This window comes from Astyanax mexicanus, chromosome 13 (genome assembly GCF_023375975.1).
Source record: "Astyanax mexicanus isolate ESR-SI-001 chromosome 13, AstMex3_surface, whole genome shotgun sequence".
NCBI classification, from domain to species: Eukaryota; Metazoa; Chordata; class Actinopteri; order Characiformes; family Acestrorhamphidae; genus Astyanax; species Astyanax mexicanus.
This window is the reverse complement of record NC_064420.1, coordinates 42,922,478-42,948,750: the sequence shown is the minus strand read 5'-3', so window position 1 is coordinate 42,948,750 and position 26,273 is coordinate 42,922,478. Positions and strand designations below refer to the sequence as shown.

The 26,273-nt window shown below is 37.6% G+C and overlaps 1 protein-coding gene across 2 annotated transcripts in view; it reads right to left on the bottom strand.

Moving 5' to 3' along the window:
- Positions 1-692: 692 nt before the first annotated feature.
- The window catches only part of atf7a (activating transcription factor 7a), a 68,003-nt gene continuing 42,422 nt past the window's right edge, over positions 693-26,273 (bottom strand). For both annotated transcript variants that reach the window (XM_022676878.2, XM_022676877.2), the window contains 9 exons: positions 26,129-26,259; positions 25,698-25,865; positions 23,091-23,248; positions 15,191-15,284; positions 14,955-15,074; positions 14,463-14,612; positions 12,235-12,423; positions 11,836-11,941; positions 693-8,784 (listed from right to left, as the gene is read on the bottom strand). In XM_022676878.2, coding sequence (XP_022532599.1) covers positions 8,555-8,784; positions 11,836-11,941; positions 12,235-12,423; positions 14,463-14,612; positions 14,955-15,074; positions 15,191-15,284; positions 23,091-23,248; positions 25,698-25,865; positions 26,129-26,259 — 1,346 coding nt within the window. In that variant the 3' untranslated portion in view covers positions 693-8,554. The remainder of the gene's footprint in view (positions 8,785-11,835; positions 11,942-12,234; positions 12,424-14,462; positions 14,613-14,954; positions 15,075-15,190; positions 15,285-23,090; positions 23,249-25,697; positions 25,866-26,128; positions 26,260-26,273) is intronic.

Below are 26,273 nucleotides of genomic sequence, written 5' to 3'. Positions count from 1 at the left end.
GAAAATGCACTTTTGGTGTTCTTTACCTAATTTGAACATACTTTTAATGCTCTTAAGTATACTTCCTTTTCACAAGGTGTGTTTTTTTTTCCAGAAAATCTTACAACACTTCATGCTGCCCTCTGCTGACAACGTTTATGGAGATGTGGATTTCATTTTCCAGCAGGATTTGGCACACTGCCCACACTGTCAAAATTACCAATTGGTCTTATATGATATTCTAATTTTCTGAGACACTGATTTTTTGGGTTTTCATTGGCTGTAAACCATAATCATCAACAATAAAAGACAGTAAACGCTTAAAATAGATCTCTCTGTGTGCAATAGATCTATACATACATCTAATATATGAGTTTCACATTTTGAACTGAATTACTGAAATAAAGTAACTTAAAAAAATCTGACTTTTTTTTAAAGATGTGCTAGTATAACAGATCATAATCAAATTTCATAATCAGATTATGGAGCATGATCAATATTTATACACTGCGGTTCATGTACCACACACATCAGTGTATATCATCATGTGAAGCTACTGATTAAACACTTCTGCACTGGTCTTTTTCTTCTCCACTTATTCATGTTTTTTCCACTGTTTCTGCCAAAATAAATGAATATGCATATATAAAAATAATATAAATAAATTAAAGAAATAAATAAAATGCATATGAACACAGTCACAGATATCTGAGTGTTGTTTAATTGCTTTTTCTTTAATCAAAACTGCAGCACGGCAAGTGTTCATATTATCCCACTTCAACATGCATGTAAAAGTAAATACATTTATATAGTACACATATATACAGTAAGAGGATGACGTCTACAACTAATCAGTCCGACCGGGAGTGCGTTCTTACCCTTACAACAATCAGAACTCTCTACATACAACTACATTACCGTGTTGATCACCATCGTCTTTCGCCTTTACTAGTGATACCAGAGGGATTATATTCAAATGGACTCTTATTAACTAATCCCTTAATAAATTAATGGAATATTACACTGAATTTTTGGAGCTGAAATCCAGTAAGGACACACTTCTGGTTACAGGTTTGCTGCCAGCATCAGTGGGAGAGGGAAACAGTAAAACACGTTAAAACAAAATCTCTTTTAAGGCATTCTCACTACTTTTCCAAAAAAAAAAAAAAAAAAAAAAATTAACATGAAGATAAAACATCTGCAAAATAAATCTGATTACATGTTTATCAAGAAGAGACAAAAACAGAGAGAAACAAAAAAGTAAATTAAAGTAATTACAGAACATCTAAAAATGATTTCAGTATTACAAAAACAAACAAACAAACAAACAAACAAAAAGGGTTAAAGAAGCCTTTATCACGACAGATTACGACGTTTGTGTAGTCCTCGCTGCACAACATGAACATGAAGAACAAACCTAGAAAAAAGTGCCAGTAATAATAATAATAATAATAATAATAATAAAAAAACGCTAATATTGAAAGATCAACATTCTTCTCCCTCATCTCCCCCTTTTTCCATATATTCCCCTTTTTTTATCTGGTTCTGTAAGCCGGATACAGCAGAACCCGTGCAGAACCAGCGCAAAGAGTACAATGCAGAACGCAGAGCTACAAGGTCACCACCGGGACAGTAGCTGTGAGATATGTGTCGACCTATAAAACAGCCCATAAAGCCTCGATACACACACACACACACACATACATACACAAACATATATACAGCTCTGACCACTTCAGTTTCTGAATCTGATTCAGTTTCTCTGATTTTGCTATTTATAGGTTTATGTTTGAGTAAAATTAATATTCTTGTTTTATTCTATAAACTACAGACAACATTTCTCCCAAATTTCTAATAAAAATATTGTCATTTAGAGCATTTATTTGCAGAAAGTGAGAAATGGCTGAAATAACAAAAAAAGATGCAGAGCTTTCAGACTTCAAATAATGCAAAGAAAACAAGTTCATATTCATAAAGTTTTAAGAGTTCAGAAATCAATATTTGGTGGAATAATCCTGTTTTTTAATCTCATTTTTCCTGTATCTTGGCATCATGTTCTCCTCCACCAGTCTTACACACTGCTTTTGGATAACTGTATGCCTTTACTCCTGGTGCAAAAATTCCAGCAGTTCAGCTTGGTTTGATGGCTTGTGATCATCCATCTTCCTCTTAATTATATTTTAATTTGGTAAAATCAAAGAAACTCATAGTTTTTAAGTGGTCACTTATTATTATTTTTTTTCCAGAGCTGTATATACACGTACATATGCGCTCATTCAGTATGTATACATGCACTTCAAAATCTGATTACTGCAGAACCTTGGAGTTTATCAGTTATTTGATCAACACATTTACATTAACTTTTCAAGGGTTTACTTAAGTACATCAATAATTAAACATTTACAGCATTACATTTTACATAAATGCCATGTACCTTTAAAATGACTAACAACTTTTATCTTGGGGGTCAGGGATTGTACTCCAGCAATTTTACCCTCCAAAAGATTATTAGATAATAATTAGAAATTGTACCCAAGTTTATTTCACATGCTATATTTGTTTGTTAACTAATTAAATAGCTTTTAAAAATTAAAATAATAGAAGGGTTAAACCCAAGGTCTGTTCTTGCACATGCACAGACTGAGAAATCCAAAAACACTCCAGTTAAGAGTACTAAGCTTACTAAGCTTAAATCCAGCTCTTACACATTTCTACATGAATAATCAGATATATGACTGCAGTAATCTGATTATAATCAGATTATGAAGTCCATGTAAACGCACTTCATGAAATGTTTCTGAATCCTTGTCCTGGTGGTCCAATGCCCTGAAATGTTTTTGTTTTTGTTTGTAGTATTTTCCATGCTTTCAACACACTTGATCCAACAATCAGTTTAGCTCATAAACTGACAAAACCTAAAAAAAAATTATCCAGTCTCTTTTAAATAGATAGTAGCTTTCTAACTTAGCTGGCTGAAGATTTAAAAGATAAAATATAAAAGACCTGTTGAGAATCCAGCTTAAAATTAGCATATGCTGATAGATTATAGTTGAAAAAAGGGGTAGTAAAAGCAGGAAAAGCAGTAAAACTTAAAATCCAAAAGGTGTGCAGAGCAGTGGGCCTCCAGAACCAAGACTGAGAGAATCACTACACTAAATCACATCACTGATGAATATATATGTGTGTGAGTGTGTGGTGAGATCAGGACAAACCCAGCAGCGGCAGATCAACAACAATGACAAAAATGAAAAGTAAAAAAGTATTTGAGATTTTTCGTTATGACATTATGACGTTTTTAGTGCATTTAAACAGGCCCTTATGTTGTGTACTGATGCCTTTCTCTCTTTTGCAGCCCTGTACTCTGCAAAAAAAAAAAAAAAAAAAAAAAAACAACCGACAGGATAAAGGATTCAAGTAACAGACAAACAGTACAAATCCAACCATTTGATATGATATATTATTGCCTGATCAAACACATCCACACGCACAATCAATACAAAGTAATTCAATACAAAGAGCATCAGCTGGTACAAGTTTTCCCCTTTAAAAAAAAGTCTCTCTGTATTGTATTGTGGTGTAGTAACGCTCTAGCAGGGCTAGGTGGAAGCAAAAACAGCCCCAAGAACACACTGTAATTATCCTTTTACGCTCCCACTGCAGTGTTAAAGCAGTAAAAAAGGCATCAGTAATAATTCCTCCACGGCTCTCTGTACAAATATAAAGCTCTTAACTTCTCCTGATAGATTCCTTTATTTTTTGGCGATATTTTTCAGCCAGCAAAGTCTCGGATCTCATGGGCAAAAAACAAACCAAAACCTGGGCAGCCTGCCTGATGAACCTGGCTGGCTTCTCGGGGCATCAGAGAGGCACTGTTGTGAGTCGATTAAGGCAGAATCTGTTCTTCTCGTCTCTTGTTGGTGTTTTATTTTTCATCAAACATCGCGCACTGCAGGGTGTGTTTTTTTCCGATGCATTTGTGAGCGTGAGCGTGTGTGTGTGTGCATGAGGTGTGTATAAACACAAGTAGTTCGGCAGACAGTCGTTGCATAACTGCTAACTGCCTGCAAGAGGGCACTCAGGGGTAAAGTAGAGGCAGCAAGTTTTTTTTTGGTATTTCTTTTTCTCTTCTGAACTGTTTAAAAAAAAAAGAATTTTTAAAGGCTTTAACATGACTTTTAGTAGAATCGCAAGTGGTAGCTCAGAAAGCAGCAGCAACAGGGGAAGATTGTATCCCGTCATTTAGAAAGAAAGAGAAATTAAAGGAGAAATGATTAAAAACAAAAGAAACAGAGAGAAAGATAGAGAGAGAGAGAGAGATCTGAGCTCTTTAGAGCTTCAGTGCCCCTCAAATAACCCAGTAGATACAGTAGAGCTAAAAAATAATAATAATACAAAATAAAAAAATAATGGCAGATGGAACAGTGAAACGTGGTGGTGGTGGCATCATCAATTAAACCCCATTTACATCTGGACACTTCATGTGATTCGCTTCTGGACTGTATGCATTTAAAACGTGGTAATATTGGAGAAAAGTAGCAATGCAATATTTAATTTAATATTTAATTCTGCGAGATATATTGCAATTCAAAAGTATTTAAGAGACATATTTTTTCTGATTAAAAGGAGAAATCCAAAATGGAAAAAAAAGGACTTGGGTTACAGTAAAACATGATAACAAATATGAACTTTAGTTGAAAATCCCACCTCCACTCAACCCCAGCATTCCAAAATACAGAGCTTTTAGCCGATCCTCCCAACATGCTTACAGTGCTAGTGATAGGGGCATATCTATTTTTACACCATTAACAAGCTCAAAGTAGCTCCACACTTCATTGATAGAATTCTGAGGGCTCTGATATTTAAAATGAGGCACTGAGAGCCTTGAAAATGCACAGATAGTTAAAAAAAAAAACACTGTTTATACACACAGTACCTTCAGTTAGGTCTCTGGGTGCACCACCTTGTAATAAAATCATCATAAGTTGACTAATGAGCGCAAAGGAATAGGTTCAATAGGGGGGAGAGATTGCAACATTAAATTAATAGAAATTTCCAAACTAGTGATTTCTTTGTACAGTTAATGCTCTGCCCCTATCGCTATCATTGTAAATCTGTTGGGAGCATCAGATAAAAGCTCTGTATTTCATAATGCTGGAGGTGAAAGGAGGTGAGCTATTCAACAAAAGTTTGTACTCGTTATCATGTTTCAATTTAAGTCAATTTTACGCTTTATTTCTCCTTTAATCAGAAAAAAATATGTCTCGAAAATATTTTTTTATATTGCATTATATCTCACAGAATGACTTTTTGAATGAAATACTGCAATGCCACTTTTCTCTAAAATTACCACGTTTTAAATGCATATATCTAAAATCTTAGGATACAGTCCTTGTTATCATGTTTCACTACAAGTCCATTTCACACCAGAGTTCTCCTTTATGCAAGCTGCTACTGATTTTGTATCTGTTTTAAATATTTTTGAGTGTGGTTGGTGTGGCGCAGTGGATAACACCACCGCCTGCTTGTAAGCCTCCACATCTTGTGGGAGACTGGGGTTCAATTCGTAGTTGAGAAGCCCTGGGACTATACTGTGATACACCAGTCCTTGGGCTGGACTCCTAACACTACATTAGCCCACATATGTAATAGAAACCTTTTAAGTCGGTCTGGATTAGATACCCTCTGGATACCCTTACATTTTTATATGATCCAGATATAATTTTGATGCTTAAGATGCATGAAGCAACCCAGGTATAACCGAGGTCTTAGATTAGGCTGTAACTCCTATAAAGAAACCCTGACCAAGTTTACAACTGTTCCCTTCATTTGACCTTAATCTGGATTGTATCCTAATTATTTTTTTTAATTTTAGCCACATGCATTTGGCTACACTTGGTAGATAAATGTATGTGTGGTTAGTCAGACTGAAATGTAATTGCTGTGTGAGACAGAGCATACAAATATGCTCTCATCAGCGTTTGGTTGTACCAGGAATAGTTTTGGTTGTTGAATGCGATATACACTGTTATAACACTGCAATAGCATGCAGCTATAACATGCTATAACATGTTAAATGCAATATACGCTGCTATAACATGCTATACCATGTTAAATGTGATATATGCTGCCATAACATGCAGCTATAACATGCTATAACATGATGAATGCGGTACACACTGCTATAACATGCTACAACATGTTGAATGCAGTACACGCTGCCATAACATGCTATAACATGATGAATGCAATATACGCTTCTATTACATATTATAACATGTTTAATGCGATATATGCTTCCATAACATGTTGAATGCGATACACACTGCTATAACATGCCATAACATGTTGAATGCGATATACGCTTCTATAACATGTTATAACATCGAATGCTGTACACGCTTCTATAACATGTTATAACATGTTGAATGCGGTACACGCTTCTAGAACATGTTGAATGCGGTACACGCTGCTAAAACATGCCATAACATGTTGAATGCGATATGCGCTTACAGAACATGTTGAATGCGGTACACGCTGCTATAACATGCTATACCATGATGAATGCGATATACGCTTCTATTACATATTATAACTTGTTAAATACGATATACGCTTCTATAACATGTTATAACATTGAATGCAGTACACGCTTCTATAACATGTTATAACACGTTGAATACGGTACACGCTTCTAGAACATGTTGAATGCGGTATACGCTTCTATGACATGCTATAACATGTTGAATGCGATATACGCTTCTAGAACATGTTGAATGGGTACACGCTGCTAAAACATGCTATAACATGATAAATGCGATATACGCTTCTATTACATATTATAACTTGTTAAATGCGATATATGCTTCTATAACATGTTGAAAGCGATACACACTGCTATAACATGTTGAATGCGATACACGCTTCTATAACATGTTGAATGCGGTATACGCTTCTATTACATGCTATAACATGTTAAATGCGGCACACGCTGCTATAATATGCTATAACCTGTTGATTGCGATATACGCTGCTATAACATGCTATAACATGTTGATTGTGATATACGCTGCTATAGCATTTAGCTTAAATGTGTCTCAGATCAGCTCCTGGCGTGTTTTGTATGATCAGATTTGCTTGTATCCGGTTAAAATGTTTCTTAAATGTGTTCACATTTGTATTTCTAATGTGGATTGGCCTTGTCCAGATAGAATCCTGATACTCAACATATATGAAGTGAGCAGGTGTAAACAGGGTCAAAGAGATATCAATTATAATATTCTAGTTCAACGCTATGAGAGAGAACCAAAGACCCAAAGAATAAACAAAACAAATATAAAACAGTTCTAAAGTCATGCTGCAGGTGTAGGATGTACCAAACATAAAGCGAAGATATAGCGAAGAACACAATAACAAAAAAGAACAATGAAACAGTTCTGCATGCCAACATTAGTGTATCAGTCCTTTTGAATGAATTACAAACTATGTATTACAAGCTATACTCAGACATACATTCCTGTACACACACACACACACACACCGAGAAACAGAGACATACACACCTACATAAGCCCATGCACTCGTTCTGATTACAAACTGTTCTGTATATTATATAAAACATACTATAAAGGGGTAGAAATGAGGTCAGATCTTGGTGAAGTTCAGACGAGGCGTTCTCTTGGTCTCCGTGAAATGCAAACGGCTCTAAAATGTTAGGGACCAGATTCAGAGAAAACTTTTTTTTTTCTTTTTTTAAGAGAACATTTTTTTCCTCTCACGCAAACCAGATACACATATATATATATTTATACACTTATGTTTATATATAAAAGTATTGCAAAGATGTGATGCCAATCACTCCCCTAAGCCTCATTTTAGTGAGTAAAATGTGGAGCACTGCAAGTGTGGACATGCACACCACCAGGTGCACCGTGGCAGTATCTTAAATATTTTTTCACTTCTATGACAGCCACTAATGAGACATCCATGTTGCTCTGCGAGTTTGTACGCTGTGGTAAATATGTGCATGTTGTCTATGCAGGGGAAAGAAGGGGGGTTATGTGAGGTCATGTCCGAGCAGGTTGGTTATTATGAAGATGATTATGATTTTGATGATGATGATGATCATCTAAAGGAAGTACTCTGCTCTCCAACGATCCTCTGAAGCTTGAGGAGCTCGGAGATAGAAGGCAAGAGGCAAGGGATGATAAGGAAAGGAGGATGAGGAGGAAGAGTGGATATTTTGTTAGGGGGTTCAGGATGAAGATGAGGATGAGGATAAAATATTTTTTTATCTAATGAAGATTGGAGTCCAGCCCCTGTAGTCCATGGCATAGTGAACAGGAAGCTTCTCGCATTCTCCCAAAAGTCTATTTAAGTTTTAAGTCATTCCCAGAATTCAGATGAGCTCCAGGCCAGAGCGTGATGGCATGAGAGAAGGCCGGAGAGAGGAGGAGAAAGGAGGGAGCATTATTTTTCTTCCCTTCTCGTTTTCACCTCAATCCCTCGCTCCTCACATTCCTCCGCTCCTCTCCCGGCGCGGCGCAGGGAGAGTCCCGGGCAGACCACTGCGGGCTCATCATCTGGCTGAGGAGTGGGGCTGTGTGGCCATGATGACGTGAGAGGGCCCGCTCTCACTCCGCTGGGTCCCCATCCCCGCCAGCACGGACATGGCCACGGCCTCGGCAGCCGCCCGCGAGCTCAGGCCGTTGGGCCCCGAGGAGGACGGGCTGGGGGCTAATGAGCTGTGTTGGATAACCGGAGCAGGAGAGCCTGTTGGTTCAGAGACGTCCTTCATAGACTCCGCTCCTGGAGAAAACAAGGAAAACAGAGATTAAAATAGGTCTTAAGTTCAAGTTCTTAAAGTTCTAAAGTTCTCTGATCTTCAGAAAATGCGTTTCAATTAATCAATTAATCAACCTATATCAGGGATGGGCAACTTCCATGATGGAGAGGGCCACATTTTTTTCAGCATGACCATTGGAGGGCCACATGACCTCGCACTTCAAATAATTGAATATGAAAAACGCTACAAATGATTTTCAATAAGAACAAATTTTATATAAATTTATATCTGTATGTTTACAGCACCAACATTTATCAACAACTATTTTCTGCATATTAATGCATTTTAATACGGCAAAAGACAAACCGTTTGCTTAAAAAAAGTGCAAAAAGGAAGTCCTTCATATCAAAGAACAAAAAGTTTGCTTAAAAAACTGATTGCAAATACAGTAGTTCCTCTGTGTAAAATAAGTTCATTATAACAAGTCCTTCATAAGCAACAAGGACAAAACATTTGCTTATAAAAGTGCAAAAGGCATTTGAACTCATTTATAACAAAGAACAAAAAAGATTTAAAAACTGATTGCAAATAGCTCATTCAATAATAGCAGAAAACTAGACCACAGAGGCCCAACATTTATTGAAGCTAATGAGAGAGCTGTGGTTTGGCCTGCTGGCTCACTATGGACTGGATGTCAATGTCAATTTTCGTGGTTGTTTGGCAGCGCCCTCTAGCGGTCAAAAGTAGAATTACGTTTTTTTTTTTTTTTTTTTTTTTTTAATTATGAAATTATTAAATTATTTTTGATCTATTCGCGGGCCGCACTGAGTGATGACGAGGGCCGTGTGCGGCCCCCGGGCCGCCAGTTGCCCATCCCTGACCTATATTTTCAGGGGAAAAACATTGAGGGTGACCCTCATTTACAATGTTGCCGATGTACATGCATGTACAACATCAAAGGGATTGAAAACATTTAAAAATAAATGAGAAATAATAAGGAATAAAATATTTAAAAAATATATTAAAACATATTAAATCAACAATTAATACATACAGGGGTTGGACAATGAAACTGAAGCACCACAATAATTTATTGTCCTGACGGACAGTTCTGTTGGAAACAGGAGTGTTGAGGTGCACATTGAATTCTGCCGTGATTTGATCAGCCGTGGTTTTATGTTTTTTGGATACAATCCGGGTTAGCACCCGAACATCCCTTTCAGACAGCTTCCTCTTACAGCGTCCACAGTTAATCCTGTTGGATGTGGTTGGTCCTTCTTGGTGGTATGCTGACATTACCCTGGATACCGTGGCTCTTGATACATCACAAAGACTTGCTGTCTTGGTCACAGATGCACCAGCATTGCAATATTTTGAGCAGAACTGTGCTCTTACCCTGCTAATTGAACCTTTACACTCTTACTGCTCTTACTGGTGCAATGTGCAATTAATGAAGATTGGCCACCAGGCTGCTCCAATTTAGCCATGAAACCTCCCACACTAAAATGACAGGTGTTTCAGTTTCATTGTCCAACTCCTGTAGTTAGAGTCAGAAGAAACCTGTTGGAAGCATTGGCTAAAAGCGCTGTATTTAAAATGCTGGGGGGTAACGGACGTGGGCTTTTTTTTAACAAAAGTTCATATTTGTTATCATGTTTCACTACCCAAGTCCATTTCACACCAGATTTCTCCTTTAACTGCACAGTATTATCACACATACATTATTAGAATCACTGAAAAACAACTGACGCATGCAATGTTCACACTGCAGTACATGCAATGTCACGCAAGGCAAATTAAATAATGCATCATGTTACATATTGCTTGATACAAATGGAAATTTGCATTTATTCTCCTTTACCCCAACAGATCTAACAGATATGCAGATATATGTATTTTTTTATTTAATTATGTACACAGAATTAATTATTAATATTATGTTTGCTCATTTACTTCTGGTGATTTCTGAGTAATATCAAATCAAAATCAAACTCCTGCACTTTTTAAATATTGCAAAATCATATACATTTTCTAATACCATGCAGCACTCTCCCAAGAATAAAATGGGACTCCTAACACTGCAAAACCTAAAACCATCAAACAGCCCACAAGTTGCACTCTTGATGGAAATCTCTATTAATGTAAAAAAATAAAATAAAATAAAAGACCACTTCACAGATCCTGAATCAGTTTCTCCTATTTTGCTATTTACAGGTATATGGTTGAGTAAAATGAACATTGTTGTTTTATTCTATAAACTATGGACAACATTTCTTCCATTTTTTTAATTCTTCCAAATAAAATACTGTTGAAATAACAAAAATAGATGCAGAGCTTTCAGACCTCAAATAATGCAAAGAAAACAAGTTCATATTTATAAAGTTCTAAGTTCAGAAATCAATATTTGGTGGAATAACTGTGGTTTTTAATCAAAGTTTTCAGGCATCTTGGAATGTTCTCCTCCACCAGTCTTACACACTGCTTTTGGATAACTTTATGCCTTTACTCCTGGTGCAAAAATTCAAGCAGTTCAGTTTGGTTTGATGGCTTGTGATCATCCATCTTCCTCTTGATTATATTTGAGAGTTTTTCAATTTGGTAAAATCAAAGAAACTCATAGTTTTGAAGTGGTCTCTTTTTTTCAGAGCTGTATATCGTATATCGTTGCTGTCCAATGAAAAGAGAGAGAGAAAAAACCTTGTAAACTTTTAATGAAAGTCAATGTAAAAAGAGTTTATTTTAGGTCATTTTGAAGAGTTTTGAAGATACTTGCTTTTTATTGGACAGCGATATATATATATATATATATATATATATATATATATATATATATATATATGTATACACAGCACGTGCAATGTTGCTGATCACATTCATGTTTATAGAAAATAAACTGTACAAATCTTAACCCATCAATAAAACCTTAAACTATGAATATGGATTAGTAATTTTCCATACAGAATCATTTCATGTATGTACAGTACACATGTACATATATTAAGATGGCTGAGAAGCTCAGCATGCCACCAGTCATGATTTATGATTTACAGATCTTCTCTCATGGTCTGACTCACCCAGGTATGCAGCCTTCTTCTGTAGAGTGGTGACAGGGCAGTCCTTATGGGCCAGCAGCAGCTGCTTCAGATGAGCAACCTCATTTCGTAAGAGAGACACCTCATTCTGATGCACACACACACACACACACACACACACACACACACACACACACACACAGACAGACACACACAAATACAGAGAGGAGAAGTATGAGCCAGTTGATCGTCTAACAAAGAGGCAATCAAGGACATGAACAACTCATTCAACACATTACTCATTTAAACTCTGGTTTGCATTTTCAGATGTTTCTCTCTCTCGAGTGAGTCAGAAACACCTCAACATTACATCAACGTCTCAGAGTTTGAAGGAGATAAACGCCTCGGGCCTGAGTTAGAGACAGTGCCTGGTAATCTCACCGTCAGGGACACGTTCATGGAGGTCAGCTCCTCAGCCTTCTTCTCCAGAGAGTTGACCCACACCTTGCGTTTCTGCCTGCAGCGGGAGGCGGCCGCTCGGTTACGCTCTAAAAAGCGCTGCCTCCTTTCGTCTGGGTCGTCGTCTACCGTCCGCCGCCGTCTGCCGCCCGTGGGCTGAGCTGGAGAAACCTGGACACGTCGGGACTTGTGATTAACCCCTGATTAATACAACACTATTCAGCAACCCACAGTTATTAGAGTGAGCTTTAGATCCAATCCAAGCACATTTTAATTAACCGGATATTATTACACATATTCTACTTTTAATTCTTTTTTTTTTTTCCTTTATTATTGCCTTATTTTATCAATATATTTCATACTGTAATAGAGCTCCAGAGTGTACATTTTCTACATTTTATTTGTATTGCAACAATTTTATTTTATACATGCCATCTGCTCCTTTATTTCAGAAACTTTAGATTCTCTTTATTTATAATATTAATATATTTCAAATACGTGCTTTTATTTTAATGTATTTATTGATGGAAATATCCCATAGCAAATCATTATTTATGGTAACACTTTATAATAACTTTCATTAATATACTTTTAACTAATGATAAGTTTGTTTGTTTGTTTGGGTTTTGTGCCATATCAGCAACATATTGGCTATTTTATGGCATCAACAATGTTCATAACTTGAGCATTACAGACTTCATCAGAAATCAGAGTCTTCATATGAAGAATTTCCAGAAAATTAAGTATTTTAGCTGGTGGAATCTTTTCAAAAAGTTCTTTCACATTTGTAACCCTATAAAAGTTATTTCTGGTGGTTAACTAATGATAAGTAGATGTGAACAAGTTCATCAACATTTGAATATCAACACATTATTACACATGACAATTAGTTGCATTGATGCATCAGCATTGATATTTATATTTAGAAATGTTAACAAATCCTTAGCTCATCAGAATTTGAATATAATCAACATTAATAAATCGTAGTAATAGTAATAAAAATATAAAACCTGAAAAATGTTCATCAATTCCAGTTAATGATCCCAACGTGTTTAGTTTAGTATTAAAAAAACATGTTAGGAAGTTTTTCTTCCTTAAAATGTAGAAAAAAAAGAAAAAAAAAAGATATTAATCATTAGTTAATTCTATATTAATGCAAGTTATTATAAAGTGTTAACTTATTTACTTTATTACAATTTCAGAGATTAATCAATTAATCAGTGTACAACTTGTCAGTCTTTTGATATTTCCTATTTTCAGTAAAATATAGGGAGAGAAATTTGTGGAATGATTTAAACTATTTGGCCAAAACACGATCATCTATAAAACATTAGAAAAGGTCTAAGAGATCATTTGATAAATGTTTTGTAATTGTGTGTGTTTTTCTTGTATGTGTACACAGTCACAGTTTTTTTGCTTTTGTGCTACATAATTGAATCCTCTGTAAATTAATACAACTGGCATTAAAGAGGCGCACTTTCAGAAGATAAGCAGGCAGTGTGAAACTATTTTTCACTGGGCAAATATGGGCATGTAAAAGTTGAACGCTCTGTGATCACACTTCAGGTCTATTTTCTGCCACTAGCGGCGTGTCACTTAAACCATACTGAAACACTTTCACTCGACTCATATAGAAACATATTCCAGAGCTTCTGGTTGCTTTAAAGTTCAGTATTAAAAACTAAGAGAATTATGTATTATGCTCTTTAGTAAAGACAGACATATGGTATGGCATATTAATGAAAATAATAATTATTATTATTATTATGTGTGCGCTACGGGATGTAAACATTTAAACGTGTTTTTTAAGAACTTTTTAATTTATTAATGCCTCGTTTTAAATGTCACAGCTCTCTCTCTCTTCTACCAAGAAGGTGTGGAACTACTTTGAGCCTGGATAATGCTGTAAAAAGCTATTGCGATCGTTGTTAAGCGATCGAGCAAAAAGCCCAAACTTACTGGATCTCGGAAATCTGCAGGAGAGCGAAGGTGTGTATGCTACAAAGGTAAGTACTCTTATATTTTAGTTATTGTTATACTACATCACTATACCCAAAGTCAATTTAACACCAGAGTTCTCCTTTAAGGTTAGAAGTCATGTTATTTAGTGTCTCTATCATTTTAGATCTAGTCCATTCTAGACCTAGAAGACACAAATCCAGATGCAATACTATGCTGTATATTGTGCGTGCTTGTGTTTATTAGCAGACCTGTGGCTGTGCAGGGGATGGGGCGTCAGGATGCTGCACCAATAGCTGGCTTTGCTCCATCCTCTGTGGCACCATAGCGCTGGAGCCCATGGCCACACCGACACATCCCTGGGCTGCTGAGGACTGGTGAGATAAGGCTGCTTTTAGTCTCTGAAAGAGAACAACACAAGAACAGGACAGAGTTTTAGGACATAGAGTTTTAGGACATTCTCTAACTCGAAATTAGCAGCTGTAATAATCTGACGTAAATTTTAGAGCGTATTAAGAGTTATGCGTAGTGTAAAAAGGCCTTGTTGCAAGAAAGCAGTCTGCAATTTTCAAGACCCAAGCAAACAGAGGAGCCAGTGTTTGCCTGTTTGTTGTGAAAAGTGTCACCCATGTGAGATCCTCTCATGGCCGGACTAAAAATTTCAGAGCATGTTTGCTTGCCTCACAGACTATTTCACAAAGAGTCTGGGTTTGGAAGGGAGACAAAACATGTGGTATCCTCACCATCTTGGCCTCGGAGTGGGGGATATAACCAGATGGGGACGAGGACCCACTGCCGCCTCCCCCTAGCGGAGGGCCTGGGATTCCTGGAATGTTGGGCACCATACACATGGGCCTAGCCAGCTAGAAAGAAAACACAGAGCAGATCATATATACAAGACATGAAGTTCTAATACCAACAGGCTCTGATGACTCTGAGCAGAGGGGGGGGGGGGAGGAGGAGGTTCACTGGTGCTTACAGATATTACAGATGGCATTTGCACTGGGCCTGGGAGCAGAGGAACTGCCTGACCGTTGGGGAGCATCATCATCGGGTACGGCCCTGTGGGAGACCTTTAGATAGAGCAGACAGACAGAGGTTAAGGGCTTTACTAGTACTGAACTACAGTCAATAAAGTATAAATGCCTGGATTCATGTATATCTAAGTGGAATCGATCTTAATCCCCCCTGATAAAATCATGAGCACATATGTAGCTGGGGTGCATATCGTACTAAATGAAGAAACTATGCTATTCGATCCCTCTCCACTTACAAAAATCACATTGGGGCCAGTGAGACCTGTTTTCTTTGACATCAAATGCCTTAATGCCAGAGTCTAACTAGAGATGCAACCAAACTTATGAATAAGAATAAATAATGAATAAGAATAAAGTCATATTTCTGTGTTTTCTCTAATGTTAGGATTTTTTTTCAGCAGCAGCAGCTGCAGCCCCACACTCCACCCCTTCTTCCCAGTGTTGCTGCATAACAGAGCTCTGCTATATACAATGCAGGATGGAGCCGAAAGAAAAAAGCTATCAAACAGCAGTTTGAAGTTACTTTTTTAGCTTCACTTGCATGAATGAATTAAAATAAAGCATTTAGCATCACGTAGCATGCTTGTTATCAGCTTCATCTTCCATACCTATCTGTTTTCAAGTTGAAAGATAAGAGCTTAACAGGGCTAGGACAGTAGCTAGCTAGCTAGCTAGCTAACATAGCACATTGGTGCACCAAACTTGAGTGCATGAATGTATGATAAGAATAGCACTGCTGCTGACGTAAATTCACAATTACAACAGCACTACTAGGCTAAATTTATTTAGCTTTGTTGTAGCTAAGGAGAATAAAATTTTACTCTACAAGGGCCTGGTGTCCTCTTATGAGGCCATTATACTGTCACCTAGTGGTGGCAGAAGAGATTAACACATTACAGTTTCGATTTTGCTCAGAAATTTAAATGAACAGTACATACAGTAAATGTTTATGTTTTTTACTTTATGTCTTTGTGTTGAAGCAGCACTTTTTGTTTTTACTTTTGTTTTCCACTCAGGCAAAAAATGCTTCTTTGTTTAGGCACAAAAATAATGTTTTGCACATCATGACTTATTGCGACTTCATTGTGTTCTATCTAAATCTAAAACTAAAGTCCTCATATGTGGACATCATTTTTCTCAAAAACTACATCATGTAAAAAGATAATTCTTTGTTTTTACACTAATTAGGTTCCAATTAGCCCAAATAGCAATAAAAATGCATTTCATGCAAGAGTTCGGGTCTTAAGAGGTTAGTTTTGTAACTCCTTCCTTCTTAAAAAGAAAGATAAAAATACATCAAAGCTATGTAAATGTTGTATTGGAGAAAAAAAAGAAAAAAAAACTTGTTGGAAAGGGAATGAAAGAAAAGAAAAGAAAAAACAAGTTTGATAATCGACTTTTTACAAAAGTTTAATTTTGTTCGGTTTCAGCCAAAAACTTGATCTGATATGTCAAAGTTAAAGCTAACAGGAATCAATACATGATTTGGCTGAAGAACTCAAGCTCTAGCTCTCTATCAGATACCGCTCTACTCAATTCCAGACGCCCTTGCAGAACCCCGTCTGGCACAGAGCCTATAAAGCTTCACATGTGTGTGAGAGTTGTTTCCGTGTACACTCCATGTCTACGGCAGACTTGCTTGTGTTTGGCTGTATGATTCAGGGACTGCACTACAGCATGCAGCACACATGGCGGATTCCAGGATCCAAACCTAACAACTTAATACTAAACATCCGTTCCTGCCCAAACGTCACTGAAGTGATGAATCAACGACAACAGGGGCTGACTCATCATATGAGCTGACAACAGGCTTTGTGAGAGCGGAAGGCAATTAAATATGAGCCACGCTTATGAATGAAATTATTATTTTATCTGACAGACTCAGACTGACCAAACAGTCTAAACATCCACAACACAGTAAAGTGCATAAACCACAATCACACCAGTCAGGGTTCAAACACTTTTTAACCAATAAGTTTCCATGATTTTTTTTCATGACTTTTCCATGGCTTCAAGGCAAATTGTCATGACCATACATTTTTTTAAAACAGTGCAGACATGGACAATAAAACCAAAAATCAACTAAAACTATAATTAAAATTGATTACAGTAGGACTAAAATGAATCTGACACAATCTTTAATAATAAAATGTTTGTCAGATCCTGACAGCTCCATCATGCAGGGCTAAATTACTAAAAAAAAATTAGCTTAAAATATATTTTCTCTATCAATAAACTGAAACACAAAGATTTGTAGAGAAAATTTTCATGACTTTTCCAAAACTTTCTGGGTATTTTTATTTTTCCAAAACTTATCCAGGCCTGGAAATTGCTATTTTCAAATTCCATGACTTTTCCATGTTTTTCATGACTGTAAAATCCCTGTCGGTGTAAAACAGATAACGAGTCACAAAAAACCAAAACACCTTAATCTCTTACTCTCTGTGACTTAGAGCTGCTTGATACCGGAAAATATTTGCAATATAATTTTTTTACTGTAATAAATATTTAGATTTTCACCAGACTGTACCAAAAGTCATTGATCAAACATTTCATGATATTAATATAATCCATTCTGCTGGACTCCAAGTGGTCCAGCAGTCTAAGCGCTGCCACTACAATCGGAAGATCGCTGGCTCGACTTCCGTTCATGTAGCTTGCCATCAGCTACTGGAGCCCTGAGAGAGCATAACTGGCCTTGCTCTCTCTGGGTGGGTATATGGCGCTCTCTCCCCTCATCACTTCTAGGATGATGTCAATAAGCACTAGGCGTCTGTGAGCTGATGTATCAGATCCGAGTCGCTGCACTTTCCTCCGAGTGTGCTGTGATGCTACTCGGCAATGCTGTATCAGCAGCAGTTCTAAAAGAGGCGGAGTCTGACTTCACATGTATCGGAGGAGGCATGTACTAGTCTTTACCCTCCTGATGTCGGAGCATCACTAGTGAGAGGGGGAGTCCTAATGAGTGGGTTGGGTAATTTGCGTTGTAAATTGGGGAGGAAATGGAATAAAAAATTGAAATAAAATAAAAACAATTACTGGAATAGCAATAAAACATTATGAGCAGATACAATCAACCTCTGGTACATGAGAACAGCAAGAATGTTCAATTTCTCCTTTTTTTGTTTATAAAATTATTATACGACATTGCATATGATATTGCTCTTTCTGTGATTTTTCTTTTATACATATTAAAAAAATGATACTACTATGGCAGTTTTTTGATGTACAGCATACATGTAAAGGTTGGTGCCATTTAGTGTTGTGTTTAAACTCCGCCCCCTAGAAAACATTGTGGTACTGTCGTTAAATGCCCCTGTTCTTTTCTCAGATATTTTTAAAATATTTTTTTTTTTATACCATCACAGCTTTTCAAACATTTGATTTAAACAATAGCATTACATTGTCTTGCTTTCAGTATCACAACAATTTGCCATATACAGCTCTGGAAAAAAATAAGAGACCACTTGAAAATGAGTTTCTTTTACCAAATTGAAAACCTCTGGAATATAATCAAGAGAAAGATGGATGATCAAAAGCCATCAAACCAAACTGAACTGCTTGAATTTTTGCACCAGGAGTGGCGTAAAGTTATTCAAAAGCAGTGTGTAAGACTGGTGGAGGAGAACATGCCAAGATGCATGAAAACTGTGATGAAAACCAGGGTTATTCCACCAAATATTGATTTCTGAACTTTTAAAACTATTTTATGAATATGAACTTGTTTTCTTTGCATTATTTGAGGTCTGAAAGCTCTGCATCTTTTTTGTTATTTCAGCCATTTCTATTTTTTTCTGCAAAAAAATGCTCTAAATGACAATGTTTTTATTTGGAATCTGGGAGAAATGTTTTCTGTAGTTTATAGAATAAAACAACAATGTTCATTTTACTCAAACATAAACCTATAAATAGCAAAATAAGAGAAACTAATTCAGAAACTGGAGCTGTATTTAATTGTAGCCCTTGCATTGTAATAAATATCAGAATACCTATTGGTTCTTGCATATACACTGACCTTGTGTTGTGTTAAGGTTGTAATGCTGTAATAATGATACTGTACAGCCAAACCTTGACTTTTTTATTACACCCTAAGGATTACTACCCAATAACTACATGCAAAGCAATGCAAACTGGCTGAGTTGTTCCTAAGTCATGACCAAAGAAAGAAATATAACTACAGTGCGGTTTTGTAGAGTTTAAGAGGTTAACAGGCTTATTTAAAGGTGGGGTCACAGATCAAGGACAGACAGAAGATGCCTGAAGGTTAGAGGTGTTTATAACACAGTGCTGTGCACAAGTTCGTCTTTGTTTTGCATGAAAGTCATTGGAAACTGCATAAGTTAGCAGCAGTAAGGTCATCTGCTCGGTTTAGAATTATGCAAACTGAATTATGCAGCAGATATAAAGCTAGATCAGGGTCACAATTCATGCCCTTCAACTGCCTGAGCTCTCTCTAGAGCTGAAAAGCCACAGAGACACTCGAGAGATTTTATCTTTGCTCTAGATCACGCATATTCCTCCTTTGATGTTTTTTTTTCCCTCAATGTTAAACAACAGTTCAAAGATACATTGTCAACTTGAACATTTACCAATTCTCTCTTACATTTGAAATGTTATCAGAACTGAGCTATAAGAGCTATAAGTCTAGACTACATCCTCCCATTGTGTGCTGTAGATGCACAGTATGACTGACAGTAGACAAGCCTACTTGTCCCGACAGGTTGAATGTTATGTGGTCCACACGATTTGTTTTCTCTTGCAGGAACAAAGCCGAGGGAAGCCACACCGACCGTTTTTCGCCCTCAGAGCTGTGTTTTATTGACAGCTTTTGGATTGTTAAGTGATATTACATAAAAATATTGTGACATGTACATGATCAGTCAAAAGTTTGAACACACATCCTCTTATTCACTGCGTTTTCTTTCTTTGTAGGGTTTTATACATTGTAAATGTAATATCGAAGACATTATAGATATACAGGAACAGTTAAACAACCAGAATATGTTTTATACTTTAGATCAGGGGTGTCCAAACTACGGCCCGCGGGCCATTTGCGGCCCGTTTCCTTTTTAGGAGCGGCCCGCGAGGTATTTTAGAAATAGAATGAAAGTTGGCCAGCCGTTAAGCAGGTTTTTATAATGTGAGATTAAAAGTTTGAACGCTAGGTGTCAGAAACAGGCAAAAGAGTCGGAGAGGATGCGCATTTCTAGCGCAGAAAAACGGGGCAAAAGAGTCTAAAAGCTGAGAGTGCGCGCATTTCTAGCGCAGAAAAACGGGGCAAAAGAGTCTAAAAGCGGATAGAGAGTGCGCATTTCTAGCGCAGAAAAACGGGGCAAAAGAGTCTAAAAGCGGAGAGGGTGCGCATTTCTAGCGCACAAAATCGGACCAAAGAGTCTAAAAGCGGAGAGAGTGCGCATTTCTAGCGCACAAAATAGGACCAAAGAGTCTAAAAGCGGAGAGAGTGCACATTTCTAGCGCAGAAAAACAGGCCAAAGAGTCTAAAAGCGGAGAGAGTGTGCATTTCTAGCGCACAAAATAGGACCAAAGAGTCTAAAAGCGGAGAGAGTGCACATTTCTAGCGCAGAAAAACAGGCCAAAGAGTCTAAAAGCGGAGAGGGTGTGCATTTCTAGCGCAGAAAAACGGGCCAAAGAGTCTAAAAGCGGAGAGAGTGCGCATTTCTAGCGCAGAAAATCTGACCAAAGAGTCTAAAAGCTGAGAGTGCGCGCATTTCTAGCGCAGAAAAACGGGGCAAAAGAGTCTAAAAGCTGAGAGAGTGCACATTTCTAGCGCAGAAAAACGGGGCAAAAGAGTCTAAAAGCGGATAGAGTGCGCATTTCTAGCGCAGAAAAACGGGGCAAAAGAGTCTAAAAGCGGAGAGGGTGCGCATTTCTAGCGCACAAAATCGGACCAAAGAGTCTAAAAGCGGAGAGAGTGCGCATTTCTAGCGCACAAAATAGGACCAAAGAGTCTAAAAGCGGAGAGAGTGCACATTTCTAGCGCAGAAAAACAGGCCAAAGAGTCTAAAAGCGGAGAGAGTGTGCATTTCTAGCGCAGAAAAACGGGCCAAAGAGTCTAAAAGCGGAGAGAGTGCGCATTTCTAGCGCAGAAAATCTGACCAAAGAGTCTAAAAGCGGAGAGAGTGTGCATTTCTAGCGCAGAAAAACGGGCCAAAGAGTCTAAAAGTTGCCGTAATTAAGGAGTTTTATATTAAGAGACATCATGAAATTAAACATCAATTTGAAAAATCTTAGTTAACACAACACTGTCAAAGATAAAGCCAGTTAGTCAAGTGAAATGGTGAGTAAATGAAATAATCAGGAAAAAAGTATTATTTAAAGTGGTATATTTCATTATTTGTTTAATTACAGAGTCTGGCCCGTGACTTCAAATATATTTCTCTTTCTGGTCCCCAACAAAAAAAGTTTGGACACCCCTGTTTTAGATTCTTCTAAGTAGCACATTTATCTTTGAGGACAGATCTGTACACTCTTGGTATTAATTTTAATTTCAGTGTCTTCATGAGGGAGAGTCACCTGGAATAGTTTTCTCAGCATCTTGAAGGAAGGAGTTCCTGGAGGTGCTGAACAATAGTTGCTGTTTGTCCTTCACGCTGTGAAGCTCCAGCTCATCCCAATTAAATCACCTCAAATCACCGTCTCAGTTCATCAGGGTTAAATCAGGCGATTAATTTGGAGGACGAACATTTCTGTTTTTACTGTTTACTATGTAATTCCATATGTGCCCCTAAATTGTTTTAGTGTCTTTTATATTAATCTGCTAAAAATGTAGAAGGTGTGTCCAAACTTTTGACTGCTACTTTTGACTGTGGGTTTCCTGAGTTCTTTGTCTGTCTGGACAGACAATTCTAGCTAGACACCACTGGACACAATCATAAGTACCCACTGCACTGTCTACTGTGAGTGGTAATGCCGTCTATAATGTATTCACACATATTCATGAGATTATCCTGTGGACTGAGTAATGTTAAACACCCGCACAACTATGAAAATGGAACATCCCATTTATCTGGCACACAACACAGTATCAGGCTTTATTTGAACTCTGATATGTTCCTTGATGCATATACTTCTTTTTAATTGAGCTAAATTTCTGATAAGGTGCAGATTAATCTCATATTTTATCCAGATAATATACTGCTATGTACAAACGCTGTCTCTGCTGCTACATGCTGTTAACACGCATGGTAAGGGCAGTGTTCACTGTTTGCAGCCACTGTTTGAAAGCGCAGCGGCACGTTTTCAGCATTCTGTGTTAAAGCAGCTTCACACTGCACAGATATACACACTGGAACACAGAATCTTCTCACTATATTTACTTGGTTTATTGGTGCACATTTTGGTGAGTTTAGATTTATGCTTGTGTGAAACCAAACCAAACAAGAGGGAGAAACTCTCCCAATAAACAAACTCATCAACTGATCCGGACGATAGAAACCAACTACAGGTGTGAAAAGCTCTTTTATACTCAGCAAATTTCAAAGTTCTAATTCAGAATCCTTACAACCATGCTGAGATGTTTATTATAAAGTAAAAAAAAAGTTTATCATCAGCTTGATCTCCCCTCAAACATACAAGTATATACTAGTATTTTAATTGACATCACTGACACAACTATGATTGCATTTTACATTTCATACATTCCAAATATCCACTTTAAAAACTTGCATCTTAAGAAGAACAAGCGTGATTGATCACAGTTATTCACAGAATATTGTTGTGATTAATCTGATTACATTTTTTGATCAATTGACACCTCTAATTTCTACATACAGTCTGACCATTAAACAGACACACAATGAACGTCAAGAGCTTGACTCTTACCCAAGAGTGCGGTTAGAGGGTGGGGCCTGTGTGATGACTGACGTGGGTGAAGGCATGGTGGGATGCAGGGCGTCATAGCCCAAGTGTAGTGGAAGGGAGCCTGGCCGTACAATTGTAGGGATGGGAGCTGAACTCACTGGTGGCCTTGGAGGAGATTCCTATACAGGAAAACAGTAATAAATAATAAGAAACAATCTTTTAAAAGCTTGATAATTACTCCAGGTTTATTTAATAATAAAAAACTGCCAACATCTAAAATTAGCAGTCACAGCACACATTCTGCCCATACAAATAAAGACATTCCTTAGACAACCTGCCATCACTTCTGCCCCACTCTCTCAGCCCCTTGTTACTCGAGTTTAATATTCTGAGCGCTAACAATACAATTCAAAACTGGCACTGCCCTACCAACGGGTATTTATGGCTTCGCTTTACTGCGACTCTGTGACCACATGACACAGACTCATAAACTGGGCCAGATACGGCTTAAGCTTTAGCAGAGGATGAATAAAACGTGTCATTTTTGTGATGCTGGCTTTTATAATACACGTTTTGCAGTACGCAAACTGACCCACTCACCAGCCAATTACTTAAAAAATTATTTATTACTAAAACTAAGGATTATCATATCATAAAAGTGCTGGAAAATCTGAAAGAATCTCTGCCTAAAACTAATTTAAAACTTAATCTGATTGTCTTGCAAGAAGAACCAAATCAAATGAAACAAACAATCCCAAAAAATATCCAAAATTACATATCTGTGACTGGCAAAAGCTTAGCTGTCCTTTGTATCAGGCATTCATTATCATCAGCTAGACATTTCCATTAACTGTTGATTAGTTCTGAACATTGGCTTGGAGGAACTTCAACTTTAGTCCAATCCTCCATCCAAAACAGTTTTAACTATGGACTGAGGTCTTCTTGTTCAAAAAAATTTACTTTATTCTCCTTAAACATTCTTCGGTTGAATGCCTTTTGTGTACTTAGGGTCATTGTCTTGCTGCATGATCCTCAATCTCTGGTTCTGTATAATTTGCTGAAAGATTTTTAAAGCTTTTTAGAGAGCGTTGTTTTTTTTTTTTCATTGCAACTTTGCCATTCACACATTTGCTGATCAGGGTCTTTCTAATGGTGGAATAATGAGCATTAACATTAGCCCTTCAGTTGCTTAGATGTTACCTTTCTAACCTGTTTCTTTGTGAACTTGCAGCCTTGCTATGGGTGTAATTATTGTTGGTCTAGCACTCATGAGGAGGGTAACAATGGTCTTAAATTTCCTCCATTTGTATATAATCTGTCTGACTGTGAATTGGTGAAATCCAAATCCACTCTTTAAAGATGGTAAAAAAGTATATTTTACAGTCCTCAGAAATCTCCTTTGTTTGTGCCATGATACACTTCCACATGTGATGTTAAGAACAGACTTTGATAGATTGCTGTTCCTAAATTAAACCTCACACCTGAATGGAAACATTGATTGGAAACACCCAACTCATCCAATTTCACCTTCAAATGATCTGCTAATCCTAAAGGTTTACACACTTTTCCCTAATCACAGATATTTAATATTGGATTATTTTCCTTCATAAATATATGACCAAGTCTAACATGTTGGTTCAACTTGTTTTATTTGGTTCTCCTTGCATGATGATGGTCAAATTTATCTAGAAACATATCAGGAATTCTAAAGCAACAAAGATACCATATTTTTTGCACTGTAAGGCACTATTAAATTCCTTTAATTATCCCAAAAATAGGCAGTGCACCTTATAATCAAGTGTGCTTTGTGTATGAATGTTATCAATTAGGTTGTAAGAAGCAGTAAAGCCACTCCACTGAAGTACAGCATTATACAGGAGCTTCAGTTTAGTTCTCCAGCAGTATTAGCATCAGCCACTAAACGCACTTAGATGCTAGCTCCTTGGCCATCTAGATGTGAGTATTATCAGCTGCTAGCCTACTGCTTACCCTGGGTAGCACTGCTGGAGCAGCATTAGCATTAGCATTAGCCGCTAACCGCTAACCATAGAGCTAGCTCTTTTGCTGTTCAGAGGATAGTATATTGGACTGTAGTCTGCGTGTTTACCATGTTCAAACAAGCTAGGTGGAACAAACCACTAGCTGATATCATCCTGGCTTACGGGAACACTCAGGATTCCTCAGTATAGTGCTGTCGGCTGCATTAGCTGCTAACCGAGGCTTACTGTAAATAAACGGAAGTGCTTTACTCACCCAAATAAACAGTTTTCAGGAGAGAAATCTGTGTAGATTAACATCCAGCACTCATTTGACTTTTCTGACTCTTCTGCAAAGTTTTTTTAAAGAACTACAGTTTTGTTTACCTAACTTAGCTTAGCTTGACAGGTGAACCTGCTGAATTAAAAGGAAAACGTGGCTACAGCCCTGTTCCTACTACTAGTTATAATCCTGTGCGCCTTTTAAAAAAGACTGTATGAAAACAGACCAGAAAATAGAGGTTTATTGACAGTGCGCTTTATAATCCGGTGCACCTTTTAGTGTGAAAAATACGATACATACAAAACATTATTAGCACTATACAATTTTTGTCCATATACTGCATATGTTATGTGTTGTGTTATATATTACCTTTCCCCTCATATACGACTCGTTATTGCTGTCTGATCTGCTGGAGATGGAGTCTGGACTAGCCGGAGGGGAGGAGTCTACCTCTACAAGCTCCTCCTCCTTCACTTTGACCACATCTGAGGGCGTCTGCAGAGTCATGTCCAGAGCTGAAGAGCCAGGGGCAGGCAGCTGTAGGAGAGACAGAGAGAAAGAGAAGGAGAAAGAGAAGGAGAAAAAGAGAGAGAGAGAGAGAGAGAGAGAGAGAGAGGAGGAGATTGATAGCATAAGAGCAGAGGGGAAGGGAGAGGCGAGACAGCATGAGACACTGGAGCAGATAGCAGTCCACAGCCCATAAATCCCCCCCTCTCTTTGGCCACAGGCTGCGGACTTGCTCATGCTTGGAACAGCTCTGTCTGATTGACTGAAGCCCTCCACCCAGTCCCACTGCTCACAGGGTTTTTGGCCCTCTTGTCGTCATCTTCCTGGGCCTTGCGGAACTCCGACTCGAAGGGCATGCTCAGCTCGTTGAAGAGGCCCACTTCTTCACAGTTCTTCAGGAAACGAGTGGGAGTCGGCGTCTGGTCTGGAGAGGCAGGA